This window comes from Scophthalmus maximus, chromosome 8, assembly GCF_022379125.1.
Source record: "Scophthalmus maximus strain ysfricsl-2021 chromosome 8, ASM2237912v1, whole genome shotgun sequence".
NCBI classification, from domain to species: Eukaryota; Metazoa; Chordata; class Actinopteri; order Pleuronectiformes; family Scophthalmidae; genus Scophthalmus; species Scophthalmus maximus.
The window spans coordinates 21,439,265-21,458,196 of NC_061522.1; the positions used below are offsets into that span (position 1 = coordinate 21,439,265).

The window sequence follows — 18,932 nt, forward strand, 5'->3', positions numbered from 1 at the left end:
TGGGATTTTTCTCCATCATGTACATGCACAATGTCACAGAACAAAGAATCATACTGGGGACATTATCATTACTGTATAAAGTACACAACTTAAACTAGTAGGCCGCTGAGTTTATAGATTTTTGCAACTTGAAGTCATTTTACATGTACATACAAAATGTATTTATATTTCCTGGTATACCAGACCACTCCACAAAGCTCTCCAGTTCATTTGTCACAGAAGAAAAAAAAAATCATCTCTTTGTAATGCCGGGGCGGCGTTGCTCAGTATGAGCTGCTATGGACTGATATGAAAAGATATCATGTTGACAAGAGACGGAGGCAGAGTCATTTTGTATCATGAAAGAGACAATTCCAGGCACGAGTTTTCATTTGAAAAATATAAAACTTTAATAAAGGCTACATCTCTCAATAATTACAATAATTATAGGTCCATGTAAATCTTTAAATGAAACTCTTTATATAATGTATAATTTACAGTATAGATAGAATGGAACAAAACATGGTGTAAAAAAAAACATGATTACAGGATATTATTAAAAGCATAAAAATATCTTTTCAACATAAAACCCTTCTGAGAATCAAGGGATATATATTAAAACCCTGAAACAGGGTAGCACATGGTATGGCATCCATGTAGGCACAGGTTCTGTACTCATAAAACACCAGCGATAGTGTGTTTGATGTGTGTATTGTTTCTGTGTGTGAAGTAGTATCCATACTTCAGAATGCATAATTACAATGTATACAGGACCTTTGCTATATACGATGTTACTGTAACAACATTCAACGGATATTGGAGCCATAATTCTTCAAGGTTCAATTTTTTTTTTTTCCTTTTTTGTGTGTAATTTTTTTGACACGCTAGCTGACTTCCGTGAGAGGTCGCTCTCAGTGACCCAGGATGGGTCTTGTTAGCGCAAGTTATTTGGTGTGCGGGCTGTAAACACTGCCATTATTAGATGGTACAACTTGTGCTCCAGGTCTCCTCTGTGTGAATCTGTAACTATATTCATCCCGCCCATCCACCCCACACACCCCCCTGTGCATTGCCTGGTTTACAAACAAAGGCACAACAAAAAAGATTGAGCTGTCACTGGATTGAGAGAAAGAGAAAAAAAGAGGGGGGGGGGGGACGACAACGGAACGGAAACCGAGTGTGACAAACGTAAAATTACAAACTATCAGCAGCATTTAAGACTGGGATTGCCCATAAGTATAGTGGAGGGAGAGCGCCGCAGACAAGACCACTGCTAAGGTCGTTAGTTTGGGTCAGGCGGGGCTACAAGGCTATGGGAGGTGCTAGGCTAGTGTCACATCCTTTGAGTAACGTAAAAACAAAACAAAAACACACACTAAAACAATATCACCACAGGATTCTCCCAACATTCAAAGCAGCTTGCCCATTGGCTGGAAATAGGGAGGGGGAGGAATGAAGGTTTAAGAGGGAAGGAGTGTTTTTTTTTTTTCAATAAATACTTAATAAAAACTTTCAACTCATGACAAAAAGCATCTCTATATATAATACATGTATATATACATATATTCATGTATGTATATGCACACGTACAGACATTTTTGTGACGATGTTGGAGTGTAACGTTAAGAGCAGGTTGGAGGCCGGTGAGACTGCACCGTCAGCCTCTCATCACGTCTCAACAAAACAGTCATCTACATCTTCAGTGGTTATATTCAAGAAGAGGTGGGGTCCCCCCCCCCCACTGGCCTCCAATCATCATCGCCATCCTCCTCGTATTGGCCTTTAAAAGTCTGTCGCGTCATTCCCTTGTGTTTCTAAGGCTGATTGGTTGAGAAATTTGGGGAGGTGCGGCACCTCCTCTGCATTCGGTATACTTCATTGGCTCATCTTCCTTCAATCACTCCTCTTGTGCTGGATATATTAACTCTGTTTAGCTTAATATTAAGAAATAGAAAAACACACAAAAAAAAATGGAGTCCAAAGTGTTTTTTGTTAATTACATAGAGTCTCTTGCTCTTGTTTTTTAAGGGACAGTTTTAGCTTTTGGTTGGAGAGGGAAGGTTTGTCGGCAACAAAGTGGATTTTAGTCCATCCTTTCCACCTTGCCCAGGACCTTGCCCTCATACATGGGCAACACGGTGGCGTCCTCCCACACCTCCTCGAACACGGCACCACACTCAAACTCATCGCTTGCCTTCTTGAAATAGTACCTGAGGAAGAAAAACAAAAAGAAAAGTCTGTGATTAGGAAATGTGGAGCGTAGGTGTACATGAGTTTAAAAAAACAAACTAACAACAAAAATTGAACCCAAACGAAACCTGACAGAGTGGCAGCATCTGATGTATTTCATCGTGTTTTAAACCGCTCTGAGGCATCTACACAACTACTCGCTCGTGCACAACTCCCTTTAGTCCAAATGAAACACACACTCCGAGAGACAGAAATGGATCCTGCTCAAAACAACTTAGTCATAGCCTTCAATGCCATCCCTGCACACTTCAAAGGCAGATCCTGACTCTTCATCACACCGCTGCACAAACAGAGCTCAACCCTCAGTTTAAACACTGCCTGTGATAATTCAAGCAGCTAGAAACAGTCCGTTTGTGTGCGTGTGCGTGTGTGCTTGTCTCCTCAGCCACTTGTTCATCTTCACTGCTGGCCATTCTACAGATGCCTATCTGTCCTGCAAGGTCTTATTAAAGTTGAAGGGTTAATTAGAGGCTGTCTTAAGACATCCCCCCTCTTCCTCTGCCCAATCTTGAATAGTGCCCCCCCTCCCTTCTTAGTGTCTCCATGGATTTTAATTGAGCTAGCTGTCAAATGAAGGGCCCTTCTGTCACACAGATTGACATTTCAGGTGCCTGAGAGTCTGCCTGTGACTGCAAGACCACACTCCACTGCTTGTGCATAAACACCCACCCCCACCCACCTCCATGTTTCTCTCGTAACACACACTGACAGTCAAAGACACACATATACGCACACACTCAGGGCAGCTTTCTGATCACCAGCCGAGATCAGAGAGAAAAAGTAGGAGCAGGAATAGAGAAGAGAGAAGAAAGTAGAAGCAAAGTGGAGGTCTTCGCTGGCTTGGTAACTGGGTGTGATCGGCTAGGATGCGGGCCAAGCCTGAGGGGCTTTACCCTGGGAGGGGTGGGGGCTGGGTGGGTGGGTGGTGACTGCGTAGACAGTCTCCTGAAGGTCACGGGTCACCTAGCTAGCCTACTCTTCTTCTTCTTTCAAGCAGAGATAACTCCCAGGGTTAGCTTAGTCCCGGTGACTGTGAAGTCTCCTGGAGCTCCTAATGATTTCTCCTCTCTACTTTAAACCCAGCAAGAGATCAGCGGGAGGGGATTTAATGATAAGCTCTGTAATGGAAAAATGCCTCATTTTGACCATGTGCGCCTGTGTTCATAATACAAAAAAGAAGAAGAAAAGGGGGGGGGGGTGGGTTTCCATTTTATCGCTCAGCTTAGAGTCATTCTAACAACACATGTAAGGAGGGGCATACAAAAATGTGCACATACTGTTTTATTTTCCATGTTGATTGTAATTACACACAAACGAAGGGGGAGGCTGGGCTACCACAGCTGCAGGACGTTTTGCACAGCGCTGGCTTTGTTTAATGATATTTTAATTTCTGCAAACATCTCCTATATTGTATCAGCTTTGCTGGCCAGGATTTAGCCCTTTCATTTTCATTAGCAGAAACCCAATAAATTCACTAACCTTCTCAATTAAACTGGCTAGATTTGTGTGTTGTTTTTTTTTAAATGCTACATTTTTACGCAAATGGTTCAAAGTCATCACTTTGTTTCAGCGAGTGAGACCGAGGGAGTCTTTCCATTGGAACATGTTTTATGTGGCAGGATTTTTCTCTCGAAACATCTGGCACCAATACTGCTGGCAGAGCCTCGGCATACTGTTCTCCGCTGTACCGCTGCCATGTCCAAATTAACCAACTCCACACATTCGGCTGCCATTGAAGCCAGACGCCTCATCCACCTCCCCCTTCTCTCTCGCTCAAGAGTTATGGGATAGCAGGGGCGCAATGACTTGTTTGCAGACCGCCTTCTCTCTCTTTCTTTTGCCTAACAAGCACATGTGGCTGAAACCTAATGCTGATGTCATGGGCATGCAGGCTTTATGTCTATCCAGTGGCATACGACCCACGCAATGCAGCACAGTACTGGTGCAGGGAAAAAAGCCTGGACTTAAAAAAACAAACATTTAAGCTGATTGGCCTTTGTATTTTAAATTACCTGACAAGTCCTGGTGTTGTTTAGGAGTTTTCCCCTCAATCATGTGTCAGGAGGTATTTTTTGCTGTGTTTACTGCTACCAGTCATCAACAGAAGACGGTGCTCGCGGCATTTGATTTTAATGTCTGATGCAATAGTGCGGAGGCCTCGCAATGGTCTTTGTGCACAAAATGAAATGGCCCAGGCTTCAAAGCCATATTTATTGAGGCTGCCTAACCATGGAAATCAGTACCAGATGTGAGAAAAAAATGCACCCCCTCCTCTCTCTCTCTGTGTAAGCTCCGAATACAGTGGATCAGCCCAGTTTCTTTTCAACTATTGGGCCCCAGTATTTCACACTCCCACTCAGCAGACAAGCATATACAAGTACAATAACAAATACATAAATACATACATACATACACACACAGAGAGCTAAACCCTCCTATGGCACCAACCCCATCCAAACAGGTGTGAAAGAACATCTATCCGACTATGTGCTATTGCACTGTGATCTGTGTGTTGCTGTCAGCGGGTCATATTTACCGGTAGTTGCCTTTCTTGCTAAGCTGCTCCTTGAAGTGTCCCAGGGTGAGGCAGTGGGTCTTCATCATACTGCGATAAGGAATCTCCTCACCACAGAAGAAGTAAGTGACCACTAGTTCCTTAGACCTGAAGATGCAGAATGAAGAAAAAAAAAAGGTTTAGGTTTAGTGGCTGCACTAGGTGAACACGTCAGGGTGTCGAATGCAGACAAAGAATCTTTGGAGTACTATTAATTAAGGATGCCAACAGACATCTGGCTCACTGAGGGTCATCCAATTAAAAGTGAAAGAGGCCTCACAGTCAGGTGGCTATAGCTTCACATCAAACACATACTCCTTTCAACAACAAATGTATGAAGGGGGCCGATAACTCTGAGTTACTAGGGGTTATTTTCTTTGTTGGGTCCTAGTGGTGAGTGTGTGTGTTGGGAGATGGGTGGGTAGTTAGGATTCCCCATTAAAGCATGTTTAATCTTAAATGATTAAAAAGGCGAGAGAAGAGGAGTTCAAAGACATAGCTGTGCTGACTCACAACTTCTCTCTTTGAAGGGAAAGAGCAAGAAAGTATGTGGAAGAGAGCGAAAACACAAAGCTTGGAGAGAGAGAGAGAGAGAGAGAGAGAGAGAGAGAGAGAGAGAGAGAGAGAGAGAGAGGGAATGTTCAAAAATGTGTCTGATGAGAGTAATCTGTAGAACTAGATAGCGAAATAACTGAAAAGGAGAAAAAGAAAAAGGACAGAATTGTGTTATAAAAGACATACGTACTCGTCTGCTTGGAGTCCAGAACTGGCTAGGGGGCTGTCTCCTGTGGGGAAGGCAGCTGCTGGATGGTTCCTGTCTCGCTGAAGGCTGCTGGCTGCTGTTGAATGCCTGTCATAATTAGAGATCAGTGACAAATCAGTACTCACAGCAATTTGAAGAGAGACCACTGGACATAATTTACACTGTATTCTGTTGCGGTTAAATCAAAAGTGGAACATGGGGAATATGCACGATTGGCTGGTGTCTGAGTTTGCCCACCTCTGTTTTGGCGGCTTGGAGACCTCTTCTAGTCGGCGGCAGGCCTCCTCTAGCTGTGCCAGGGTGTTGGGTGGGGGCAGAGGTGGCATGGCTGGGTCCTGGATGAATGGGTGGCCAGGGTGGTGACCACGGAGGTGAGTCCCACTGCCGATGCCGCCTCCGCCCCAAGAGAAGTGAGTCCGACCGGGCAGGGTCTTGGAATCAAGTGGGCTGGACTTCTTCAGGCCTTGAGTGCTGTTAGGATGAAAAAAAATATATAAAATGAGCTGTGACCTCAAGACTCTTGTGCACTTTGGTAGAAGTGATGCGGTGGTTCCTGGAGGAAGCTTACCTGTGTGGCTTGTGCTTGCCCTGCCTCTCACTCTCTAGGATCCACTGCCAAACATTCTGAGAACGATCAGTGGCATCTAGGGGAAGGCGTGGCGAGGACAAGCCTTCATCTGTGGCCTTGAATGGCCGTTTGGACAAAGTGCTGCAGCGACTGGAAGGAGGAGGAGAGGCAAGTTAGGACCCGAGCTGAGAAAACTGAAGAAATCAGGTCCTAAGGACTAATGTACAATTCTGACTGACAGCGGGTCAAATCACAGGAAATAACACTCACGCAGCGGTGAAGTCAGAATAATTGGCGCCCCCTGGAGGGCAGAGGCACTGCACGCGCTGAGCCGCCTCAGCCTCAATCTGCTCCTTGGTCTTCGGCCCAGCATGGTGATGGTGGATGTAGTGATGGTGGATGTGCTTCGTGGACTGTCTCCCCGTCATCAGAACCTTGGCGGCCCCAGGATAAGCACCAAAGAAGGGCGCTTGACCAGAAGACACTATAGCACCCGTTCGATCTGGGGAGCGTGAGCGCGGTGAGTGCCGAACGACACCTGGTGACTGGCAGCCAGGTGTCTTCAGGACACGGGATAGGTGCTCGTCTAGAATAGCCTGGGGATCTTCCTCACATTGAGTGCCGGATGGGAGCAGAGGGTTATGGAGGGAGTTGTTGCTGGCGAGGTCGCTGCTCTCCTCTCTTTCCTCCTCCTTGAAAAGCGAAGAAAACAAGACAACAGAAAAAAAGAAAAAAAGTTAGACAACTAAAGAAAACTAGCTGGGATTGGCTCCAGCGACCCCCCGCGACCCTTAAATGGATAAAGCGGTAGACGATGAATGAATGAATGAACTAAAGAAAACTGACAAAACATTCATAAACAGTCACATGTGGGGAAGCCAGCACGCAAATGCATGTATGTCTCAACTTACACCAATGTTTATCACACTCTGAAGTCAGTGAGAGCAAACGCTGGGATAACTTGATTTGAGTTTCCTTTTTGCCGCACTGTTATCTTCGCTAACAGGCTTTGGGTGCACCTCATCTATAATGCAGAGTGTGCCTGTGCTTCACAAAGAGAATGGCACTACACATACTCAGCAAACGTGCCACTGGAGAGTAGCTAAGTGCTAACTATTTGAAGGAACTTCAAGTGTGTCTCGAAACATAAGTTTGAAAGCTCCTGCAGATGAAATGATGGAGGACAGAGAGGAAAAGGGAAGACATAGCTAAACCAAGACAGACTTTCAAATCCCTTGGTCTTTTCCCCTATTCTTCGACATGCTAAAGCTGGTATAAAGGCTTTTGAAGTGCAATACAGAACCAAGCTCATTTGGAATGGAAGATAAAATTTCCAAGAGGCAGCTGTGCTTCATATGGGAAGTGCAAACGGTGGGCTGTTTCTAACAGGTTTGCGTGCATCCATACCTCCTGGATCTGCTGCAGCCTCTCCTCCAATGAGCTCATGGTGTCCTGCTCTCTCTTCAGCTTTTCCAGTCTGGCTATGAGCTGGGCAGCAAAGGATGAGGGCTCAACAGGGGTCATCTCCTTGGGCAGCCGGTATGTCCTCTGCAGGGTAAGCAACACAGGGGGAAGGACAATTTAGTGTTTGTGTGAGTGTAACTGCTTACTGTTTCTGAGAGATGCAATATGGTGCATTCATCCACTGCCCTTGCCCTAATCCTATTTTGTTCCAAAAAGCCTGCTACTATTCCAAAAGGCCCTAATCCAGATGCCCTTGCCCTCGAGCTAACCTGAACCTTCTTCGCCGCCCATCGCTCCCCAAATCTTCTCATGCCCAGTGCCCTTGGCAGTGCCAGGCTGCCAGGCGAGGGGGAGAGAAGGGGGTAGTGATGGCGGGGTAGCAGTTGGTCTCGCTCGGAGGGGAGGCCCCCTGCCTGCACCCTCTGTAGCCCAACCAAGCCATCAGCTAGGCAGCCTCTGAAGTCAGCACACTTCAAAGGGCCCTTGTCAAACATCAAACGCACACTAGGGGTGGGAGGGACACGCAGCTTTAAATCTCCGAATAAAAGCCAGATATTGACGGAGAAGAAAGTGGGGAAAGGAGTTAAAAAAGGGGGAGATGGGGACAAAATTAACAGCATTAAAAAAAAAAGAGGAAGAGGATTGAGATGTATGCTAGTGAAGTGGCAACGGTGGTAGGGAGAGGGAGAGAGAGAGACAGAGGAGGGAAAAGAGCGAGCGAGAGGATAGAGGAGTCAAATACTAGGAAGATCTGAGGGGAAGTAGTAATTTATTTCCTGGCTGCATGCAGGGCAGCTCAGAGGTACTCTAGTCACATTATCCTCCTTTTTCTTTAACTATATGCGCCGGTTTCTCTCTCTCTCTCTCTTACTTTTTTGTTATTTGGCACACTGGCTTTCTTGATTTTGACTCTTTTTTTTGTTGTTCCTCTCATCTCTTTGTAGACACGATGAAGGGAAGAAGAAGAAAGGCAAGCGGAGCTGCTGGCAAAGGAGCGCCAGCCCTGCACGGGGCCCCTGCTGCCTGGGGCTGGTGCATCATGGGAGACAGAGCCATCTCCAAATCAGGAGGGAGACATTAAAGGAGTGCAAGTGGGAAAGGAAAAGAGAGGAGGATTGAGAGAGAAAAAGACAGAGAAGAGAGAAAAAAAGGGGGGGGGGGCAGACAACACTGTCAAATGCATGCACAAACACGCACACGCCTCTTTCCCATACACATACCTGTGTTTGGATATGAAGACAAAAGAATTTCATATCTCCATTTACCAGTATCAATCTGTTGTAACCTAGTTCCTTGAACCCGCGACAACTTCAGCAGGTCAACAAAGTCTTGTATTCAAAGCTCATACACTGTCAATAGCGAAAACTAATGGGACCAGCCATCAGGGTGGGAGAAGAGGGAAGTGGAAGTGAATAGTGATGTGCCTCCTGTTTATCTGCTGGGATGTAAACAGTAGGTCTGGTAATAATTTTACCAGTTCTTTCAGTTGAATTTATCATTATGTCCATTACCTATACCATTGCCACAGCTATCGTTGATGCATAAAACATATGAAGTTTATCATGCTTTGAGACACACTACTGTTTCTGAGGCAGAAGACAGAGATGACTACACAAGTTTTATATTTATGACCCAACAGAAGCTACTGGGATGGGGGGAGAGGAGGTGTTTGAAACAGCTGAAGAAAGAGTGAAGTAGTATGCAAATCCTGCCTTTCATTTACCCTGACTTTTATATGAAAACGAGCTGGGGAATGAAATATAGTATTCTGTCACAACACAAGCTCTGAAAAAAAAATCAAATAAAGCCCAACTCCTGGAGGGAATCAGGACCCAGTTGTCTGTCAGTGTGTAAAAGTTTGAGTTTAGCAGATTAAAAAAAAAAACAGGAACACTGTGACAGGAAGTAGAACTTAAGGAAGTAGAACTTACAGGAAAGTGGGGTAGCGTAACCTGGCCATTGATCTTGACACTGCGATGTATCTCTCTCTGGAGATGTTTCTTGGTGCCCAGCTTGTATGGAGGGATTCCATCTCTGTAAAAAAACAAAAATTTGACATGTTAAGATTTGATATAAAATAAAAGAAAGCAGGACTGTAAAAAACACTAAAAATGTCCTTACTTATAATTAACTGATCTGTTATAACCTTCTATCCTGTGGATGTTACTTTTGCTGATTTAGGCTACTACTTGCACACCAACAGTTGGTGCATTAGCACCATTAGCCAATCTTTGTGGAGAAAGAGCCCTTAGAAGGCAGTTTATCATTGAAGTGACCGACAAAGCGCCACCCAATAACCACCCACTGGGCACATTACAGCTAAATCAAAAGGCCAGGGAGCCCTTGAAGCCAAGGGAACAAAAACACACATAACAAAACACATGAGGACAATGGGAGAGATATGCTAAACATCCCTGTGGGCTTCAAAAGAAGAGCCCCACTGATAAGATTACATCAGTCCTTGTCAACTCTGACAGTGGCTGTTAAAAACCAGAAAGAATTGACGCTGTCCTCAGTTGCCGGTCAGGGTCAGAAACCATAACAGTTTAAAACAGTCTGGCAAATGTTGCTTAAGTGCTGCTGGCTTTGTAGCTCTGATATATTAATATGAAAATAGAGATGTAGCGAGGAATGCTGGTAGTCTCCGGACAATTAAACGTTTATTCTGCGAATCTTATTCTCCATTTTTCATCCTGTGTCTGCTTGCTTTTCCAGTCAGCTGCCACTTAGGCTAGGCCAATTATCTTGGCCGTTTTGGCTGCTCAGAAGTGTCTGACCTAGCCCAAACGCTACTTTTTCTGCTGCCTCTTTGAAATCTCACACTCATGCACATATGCACCCGCTGCCATCTTCGTTTGGCAAGCGCTCTGCTGTGAGCCTCTGATCTCAGCTACATCAAAAGGCTGGTTTGTAAGATAAGGTAATGTTTGAAGTTGGTGCAGCAGCATTCCCCAGCGTCCAAGTAAATCCATAAATAAGATATAAGCAAAAAGAGAAAAAAAATCCCCCCACCCTTTCTTTCACCCCCCTTCCCAAATCCTCCTCGTCTTGTTCTTTATCTAGGAAATGAGATTCAAATTTGCAGTGTGCCTGTTAACCACTATAAAAGGACACACTTATCAAATTGTTCCCTCAAATGAGAGAGGAAGAAGCTGTGTTTTTTATTAACATCAGTTAGGGATAGAGGGACGAGAGCTGCGGACAAGGACAGGAGAGATCTGTGTCAAAGATAACTATGATAATAATATGACTTTCGCCACATTTTTCTTTTATTTATTTTTTCCTTTATTCGTCTGAACAAGTTCTTCACGTCACAGTTACGAGTGACATTGTCGAGAAGAATCAGATGGTGGAGCCATGTTGCCGACATTACCCGAGCAAGCGGCCAGCTCTAAAATCAATGTTTCACAAACTGTACCCTTGAGATTACAAGCCATTATCCCTCAAGGTGCAGAAAGAAACACAGGAAACTCTTCAAAAGTAAAACTCAACAGCCCGGGGTAGCTTGAACAGTAACGAGAAGCCCAAACTTGGGGGGCAAAACAAGCATTAACAAACAAAGCTCACCAACTTCCCTCTCACTAACTATGTTTTATCAGTCCAAACGGTTCCCACCCTGCCCGACCATGTGACGGCTGGCTGTTTTGTCCAGGTTGGGGAAGAGAAAACAGCCATGGACTCTTTCATGGTTTCATGGGCCCTTATTTTATGGGGATCTCCTATTCAGTTGTGCAAGTCATTTTCAAAGCAGCCAGCCACCCTCTTATCCCCCTAAGCTCCCCTCACCTAACAATAGGCTGAAAGCGATTCAGTTAAGCCCTTTATACTCCATGCACTTTATTTTGCTCACTCCCTTGCACTTCGAGCCTCACCACTCCTGCTATTGGCTCTGGAGGCTGGAGGAGCTGAGGAGGACTGGGTGAGTGGAGGTGATTTTCTTTTTTTTTTAGGGGGGGGGGGGTGCCCTAGTCTCACCAGGGGGAGTTCCTTATGCCTAGTCCCAAGGTCTAGAAATGAGTAACCCCTGTGAAAGACGCGCAGACACATGATCTCAGCACGCCGCAGAGGCCAGTGGCAGGAAACCGACCCACCATGTGAGTAAGCCTCCTTTCATTTGGTGCCAACATTTTTCAATGAGTTTGTCTTGAGGCCCGAATGGCCATTTTCCTCCCCCATCTCTTCAAAGGGAAAAAGCGATTAGATAATATGAAAAAAACAAGTCTGTTGTGGCAGAAGGGTGGGATGGATACATTTCAACTTTGAGGAAAATGAGGCAACGCCCCCACCCACATCAAGACGCTCTCATTTTTTTCTCCCTCCTCTCCAGCCTGTAACGCATCAGAATAAACTTCAAAAGGTCTTCAGACATAATGACTTTCCCAGAGTTATCTCCCTGGAGTCCGCAGCAACAACTACACTATAATAGAATTACCTGGAGTCAATCATAGAGGATAATTAAAATACATTACAGACCATTGTTTCGCAACAGAGCAGTCCTCTGGCTCAAAGAAAAGCTCAGACTGTTAAACTACATAGCCAAGTATTTTTCTTCACACCCGAGGACACCTAGAAAGGTGTTGACTGAACTCTAGACCAGGCATGTTTACATACTGTGGAAATAATAAAATTCACAGGGCTTTGGCCAGGATCAGCTGAATAGAAATGAGCCTTTTGAAGTTGCTACATTATCTCCAGAGCAAATGGCGGTGGAAATGAAACTGACCAACCAACTTATTTTCTTTTGATAAAAACCAAAACCACTTACACACTACTGTCTGTCATGGACATGGAGTCATCTGTCGTTGCATCGCTGGAGATCTCACTATCGTTGGCACTGGTGGCAGGGGCAAAAATGTAGCCGGAGTTGACAAAGTAGGGGCTGGCAGGGTCTCCTCGACGGTGGGACCTGTGGAAGACCCAGGATGACATGCTTTACTGTGATGTCGGTCTAGGTTGTGGTTAAAAGATGGTGGAGAGGTGTGATACAGTTGGGTGAATTTTTTTTTGTTGAGTGAAGCAAATGTGGCAGCTAAGAGTTTGTTTATTTGACATCCTCTGCAGAGTCACTTTCATGATGATGGTGGGGGGCTGTGTTAATAAACAACAGCATTTCCTCTCTTTCTTTCTCCCCCCTTCTATCTCACACATCCCTCGTCACAGATCTCTCCTTCTCTCTATCGTCCAGTCTGGGGCCCCTCCTTCACCCACTTTCCCCATGCTTTCCTTTTCAAAGACTCTCTCTCTCTCTGTCTTTCTACTCTCTCCTGCTGTGTTGCATTCCTGTTCCAGTAGTGAAGGGGGTGGACAAGGAAGAGGGAGGGAAAGAGAGGGAGGGGGAACTTGAGCTTTAGAGAGTGAGGGAGAGAGGGAAAGGGGGAAGGAGGGCCCCTTTCTTTATGAGAATGCCTTCTGCCGGGAGTGCTGAGAGGAGAACCCCAGCATGACTAAAGCCTTAGGCCCCAAGCACAAACCTGACCTTTGGAAGGTCCGCGCAAAGAGTCAGGTATTTAGCACAGCTGGGCTTTCTGCACCCCCTGCTCTCTCTCTCCATCTCTTTTCTTTCTTTCATGACACCCCCCCCTTCTTCCTGTATTTCCCCCTTCCCCTCCTCTTGTCTCTCCCTGTCTCCCTGCAAAGCATGCTTAGTCTCTGTCAGACAGATTTTCTTTTTCAAAAAGGAGAGATAAAAGTGTTAGATGAAAAAGGCGAAGACGAAAAGGAAGGAAAACACTGACACACACACACACACACACACACACACACACACACACACACACACATTATGGCAGAATGGGCTTCGCTGGTTGAAGCTGCGGAACTTAGCTGAGGATGTTTTGTTGTTGTATTTTTCTATCACTTTGGAGTTGAGTACTGGAGGTTTCTCAAAAAGAGGGGAAAAAAAGGAATCTGTGCAGTGGCAAAATTAGTTCCACATGTTTGAGATGGAAATTGCTTGACCTAAAGAGATGGTAAGGGGCAGGGGGAAAGGGGGAGAGCGTGGGTGACGGAAGGGAGAAAGAGGGGGCTCCCCCTCCCGCTTTTCTTTTAGTGAAAAACAAGAATGCAGGGGATCACACCAGGAAGCCAGGAGATGCCCACATGTCAACAAACACTGCGCTTTATTGGTTCCTACCTGATCACTTTGAAGTAAATGACTCAATGTGCTGTCATGATATCTGACACCTGCTCACAGGAAGGATAACATTCTCAAGGGAGTGTTTAAGTTGAGTAACTTGACATCATGAATTGGTTTTAAACCATCCATTTAAAAAAGTCATGTTTTGATGCTGACCATATTCAATCAAGACTCTCACTTGACTGTTTGGTTAACTTGACAGCGGAAGTATGGATTATCTATAAATTGCACTTTTCCTACCAAATCAAATATCAGACTTTGTCAAAACTCTGAGTAACAATTTATTCCAGATGTGACAACAGTGTTTGAATGAAAAAAAAAACTTGTAAGTACCCTTTAATGCAGGCTCATGCATAATATCCAATCTTAAAAAATGTTCCCGTCTTGAAAAGATTTGGGCTGTTGGACGACGTGCGGGACGAGCTCCTAAAATGAACGCCCCAGATGATTTCCACAAACACTTTGATTTCTGACCAAAAGAACAATATCTCTGCTCCGCATGAGACTCAACAAGTTTGTTTAACTGTGCACTCTCATGTCTCTGGGTTAAGGAGAATTTGTGAGAGTACATAATAACCATATGGCATAGGGAGTGGAATGAATGAAAATAAAGCATAAACCTCACAATAGCATCAAACTGTTTCATGTAGCCGTAACAGTCACGAGACTCGGTGTCTGAATTTGTGCCTGAACCGGAGGAAGGGTTTCAAAGCACAGGAAACTTGAGCACGCCAGCAGAGGGCTGCCTGCAAGACACCATTTACTTAAAAGGAAGGCTCAGATCCATTGATGTTTTGTACCCACCCCGCCCCTCCACCCCTCCAACCCCTTGGCTAACTGCAAGGCAGGAGGGCACAAATATAGAGGCATGTTCCTCTGAGACCCTTTGATCGAGTGCCTTTATCTCTTTCTTAGGCATTTGTGAAATACTTCCAACTGCCAAATAATCACTGTAGCTTAACTAATGAAGGAATGGTGATCATGAGGAAAGCGGGCAATGCTCAAAAAAAAAAGAAAAAGGAGGGGGGGGGGACAAATCAACTCACACTAGTAACACATGCGTGCAAGAAGAAGTTGCTCTTACCTGCAACTGTTCTCCAGGACTTCAGCCGCTGTCCGGATGGTAGCAGTGGCCCTCAGGGTTTTCGCAGACAGTCCAACCACAGACCCTAACGTTTTCGCCTTCAGGTCAGTACAACTCCATTCCTCTTCCTCCATGAGAGGGGGGAGATATCCGCACATCAGCTTCAGACTGCCGAGACCGCCGTGGTTCATGTACGCCGCGTTCTCGCAGCCGGTGCGCACGTACTCGAGGTATATGTCAGAGGTCAGAAACATCTGGTACGCGTTCTCTTCCATGTTGGACTGGATTTCCGTCTGCGCCTGGTCGAACATGGCAGAGTCTATCTGCTGTTTCTTAATACTATCCCTTATGAAGGTCTTGGTGGCGGGTTTCAGCTGCTTGGCGACAATGCTGTTGTTCTCGATGTACCGCTTGAAAATAACTTTGGCAACTCGCAGCGTTTTGGTATCCTTCAAGTCCATCTGCCTGAAGCCGTTGCAGGCGAACCAAAAGTCCAAAGTGTCCACGCAATTCTCCCGCTCCAAAAAGGTCCTGAAGAGGTGCGCGCCGTCTTGGTCGCCCAGGAGAAAGTGCAGGGACTTTGTCCACCGGACTAAGGGCGAGTCCGGGGACGCGCTGCCCTCCGGCTCCCCGAGTCCATCCTCGTTCCTCCGCGGTGTGGAGCCGGGAGGCGCGGCGGCGGCGGCGGCGTCTTTAACCTTGCTCTGGGCTCTCATTCTGGCAGATCTGCTGGGGTTGTAGCATGACGCCTCTCCCTCCTCCCCCGGCACCGGAGGACGAGGAGCATCTTCTCGGAAGCTACTGCTGATGTGCTCCGCAAGCGCCCTGCTCATGGCTCCAGCTCCGTGCGCCGTGTGCGAGTGCCGTCGTGCCTCCACTGAGCTCCAGCCTAATCCTCCTCACTCTCTGAAAGCAGCGGGGGAGCGTCTCAGCTCCTCTTCACTCTGCAACACAAAGTATTGATCTAATCAAAGCCAGATCCTGCTGAACTTCAAAGAAGGACATCAAGTAAACAGTCCCTTTCAAACACACTCGCCGGGTTCACAGAGAAAAGGAAATATGAAAGGCGTTTTTTCTCCCCCCCCCCCCCCCTTTCATTTATCTATTTATATCTAAATGAGAGATCAGCTGCAGCCTACATTCGCAATGTGCATTGATCTGTCACATCAAAACTGATTTTTACTGAAGAATCATCATCTCCCACAGACTCACTCTTCACCAAAACCGTATTCTCACAACTGTGGCTTACACGTGTTTCCCTAACGAGTCCATGTCGCAGGCTTCAACTCCAATTAATTCCCGATCTGCTTCGGACGACCGTACCCTACCCCCCGTCTGCACCACGCACGCACACACACACACACACACACACACACACACAAGCAAGCAAACACACCATACTTCACCACACCAGAAATGCATCCGATCGGCACCACAGTCGCCTTGAACGCTGTAATGTTCGCGGGGCAGAAAAGCCCCGCGGGAGAAGCCCGCCGCTCATGCGTAAATGGAAGCGATATCTTCCATTTACGCATGAGAAGGCGATCACAGCACATTATTAAAGTCACAGCCCCGGCAACGTGTCTGCACTACCAACTCCACAGAACCACTTGGTGTGTGTGTGTGTGTGTGTGTGGGGCAAACAACTCGTCCAGTGCCGGAGCGACTTTAATCGGAGCCTCAGTGTCAACAGCAGAGGCTTGCAACGTGGTCGCGACAAACAGCGTTGCAGCTGAAACTGTGCCGGTGACAGTTACGGACGCTGCCTAGTGATTCACACGGTCTCGCCGGGCAGTGTAACTCTACAGCGGATCACAGCCGAGTCTGAAATCCGGCGCACGAGGGCTGGGTAAACGTGCGTAAAAGAAAAAAAAAAACAACGTACCATCGCAGAGAAGATCCAAACCAGAGTAGAACGCGTCAAAAAGTTGAACCATTACTCCATGTGAAGTCGAGTGGAATTACAGTCCGACAAAAACAAAAACTCCCCAAGCAGTAATCCAGCACAAAACAAAAACAAAAATGTATAATAATACTATTAATAATAATACCAATAATGACAATAATAGTACGACGACGGACTACTTCAAGGCTGCGCCGTGCCACATGTGTCCTGTCTCGCTGCGAAACAACCGCGGTGGTTTGACGGACCCTGTCCCATTCAACAACTGACCTCAGAGGAGGCAGGCTCAGCGCCTATGTAGATCACTGGGGGTGTCAGAATCTGGAGGAGGTGGGGGGAGGAGGATGAGGGGGGGGGGGGGCTCGGCTCCGACTGAAGAATACATCCCACTTTTTTTTCCCCCAGCCAGAAGACGCACCATTCGACAAATATTCGGTTTTTAATCTGAGCTACACATTCATACATTCACTCTCTCCCTCTCTAACGCGCGCGCGCGCGCGCGCGCACATAAGCTTCTTATCTATCTCGCCGTATTTCTCGCCCACAAACAAGAAACACAGCCCGCGTTTCTCAACTTCAAAGCGCGGCAGCAGCACATCAAAGCGGCCAAGAGAGGGGGCCTGTGGAACAGCTTCCCCTACAACTTACCATCCGCGTGCCCGCGCAGCCTCGCCGATCAGAAAACGTGAAAAGTAAAGTACAGTCCCGACACAACAGGCGGCGGGTCCAAACCGCCCCGGCGCTGCTCGCCCTCCCGCGATGTCCGGTCGCGTCGGACGGTGTCAATGCGGCCGCAGAATGCAAAGAAGGGGAGCGTTCCTCCCTCTTGACTCCTCTCCCCGGGTGGTGTTTCAGGGAGCTGCGGCAGGCGGCAGGAATCCTCCGGGCTGTTCCTCAACCGACTGTGCCGAGGGTTTAACTGTGGACTTCAAAGTGAAGGACCGCCGCTCTGGTCCCGGAAGGTACATAAAAAAAAACGCCGCGGCGACCGGAGCCATGGAACACAACAAAGCCGAAAACTACGAAGGAGCGGAAACGGGTCACGCGTTGCAACGTGTGTCCTCGTTCGGACCGCTCCGCGACTGCAAGCCGCTGCGCTCAGACGTGCAAATGTGTTCGGTAAACTTTTCGAGACGGGGAAAAGATTCACTCGTGTGCCAGGACCTTATCAAACACAGGCGATCCAGAGCCGACTCCCCGAGGCGGCGGCGCGTCAGAAGTCACTGATCCGCCGCGCCAATGGCGTTGCGCGTACAGTCTGTTACTACGCACGGTCCCGACAGAAACACTAAGCAAACAAAAGCCATATAGGATTGCTATTGCCGCCTGTGGCATTTCCAAGTGACAGCAGTGAGTTAAGTGTGTCCACCCAGCTGAGGAGAGGCCGTAATGATATGATTACAGTTTATTTTGGTGAATGTGTGTCTCCTGTTGTACAGCAAGATGTTTCTTTAATGTGTTGGTTATTGATCGGGGACTTTGTCTGTATGTCACCAATTGATTGTTACACAATCACCAGAGGGAGGGGAGTGATCATATAGAATGTATAGGACTAAAATATAGTTTTAAACAATGTCCACAATTATTCAAATCCTTTTTTTTAAGTTATAGCCCTGATTTGATGATGCCATAGAGTGTAACTGTCAATTCATTTACATTAGTCACAGCCTTTTAGTCACAAAGATGTCAACCTAACACACTCGCCAGTTCCACATGCAGCAAAAGTGGCACAGCATGATATTTTGATTGAAAGTGGACGGAGAGCAAAGGCAAGCGCTGTTCTCTAGTCCTTTAATTCACATGACTTCCCTAATGTCATTGTGACAGAATCTTAAAGAGTGGGTTAGACAGTGATCCAATCCCATGGTACTTCAAAGACTATATTGTCCCTTTGATGCTGAAAATCAACTTTGAAGGAGAATATAATTATATAAGTCAGAGGATTCAAATTCACAAAACTCTCATGATGGTACAGGACAAGGGGAGTAATGAAATCCAACTTCTGGAATGGTGATTCATTCATGTAGAGTTATACATAGACAAATGGACATGATTTGTCCACATGTGGATTCGTAAACGTGTCCGCATCTTTGTCCAAACCTTTGTACACGGTCACATGGTTTATCGTGGCGTCTAATTTCATCCAGTCTCGTCCAGCATGGATTGACACTGTTGGCTGCATTTTCAGTTTAGATGATCAACACTTTATCGCTCTATCCTGCAGCCACGCA

At 46.4% G+C, this 18,932-nt stretch overlaps 1 protein-coding gene across 4 annotated transcripts; it reads right to left on the bottom strand.

Annotated features, from left to right (window-relative positions):
- Positions 1–795: 795 nt before the first annotated feature.
- Positions 796–18,269, bottom strand: LOC118312728 (axin-2). 4 transcript variants are annotated; one of them, XM_035637573.2, is made up of 11 exons: positions 17,350–18,269; positions 14,799–15,742; positions 12,344–12,484; positions 9,510–9,612; positions 7,522–7,662; positions 6,385–6,806; positions 6,115–6,264; positions 5,784–6,017; positions 5,529–5,633; positions 4,766–4,891; positions 796–2,189 (listed from the first exon to the last, which is right to left on the bottom strand). In XM_035637573.2, exons 2-11 carry the CDS (start codon positions 15,629–15,631, stop codon positions 2,063–2,065), a joined length of 2,382 nt encoding a protein of 793 aa, XP_035493466.2. In that variant the 5' UTR covers positions 15,632–15,742; positions 17,350–18,269; the 3' UTR covers positions 796–2,062. The 4 variants fall into 4 exon arrangements, with proteins under 4 accessions (XP_035493466.2, XP_035493469.2, XP_035493467.2 ...); XM_035637576.2 differs by lacking the exon at positions 17,350–18,269 and adding an exon at positions 16,972–16,992; XM_035637574.2 differs by lacking the exon at positions 17,350–18,269 and adding an exon at positions 16,684–16,953.
- Positions 18,270–18,932: the final 663 nt, after the last annotated feature.

What these genes read in the sequence shown, in the direction of transcription:
- LOC118312728 (XM_035637573.2), bottom strand. Translation starts at nt 15,631, where the DNA reads ATGAGCAGGGCGCTTGCGGAGCACATCAGCAGTAGCTTCCGAGAAGAT. An exon ending in TTACGCTACCCCACTTTCCT is followed by an intron (nt 7,663 to 9,509) that starts GTAAGTTCTACT and finishes CTTACCCTGCAG; the next exon opens with AGGACATACCGGCTGCCCAA. An exon ending in GGCAAGCACAAGCCACACAG is followed by an intron (nt 6,018 to 6,114) that starts GTAAGCTTCCTC and finishes TCATCCTAACAG; the next exon opens with CACTCAAGGCCTGAAGAAGT.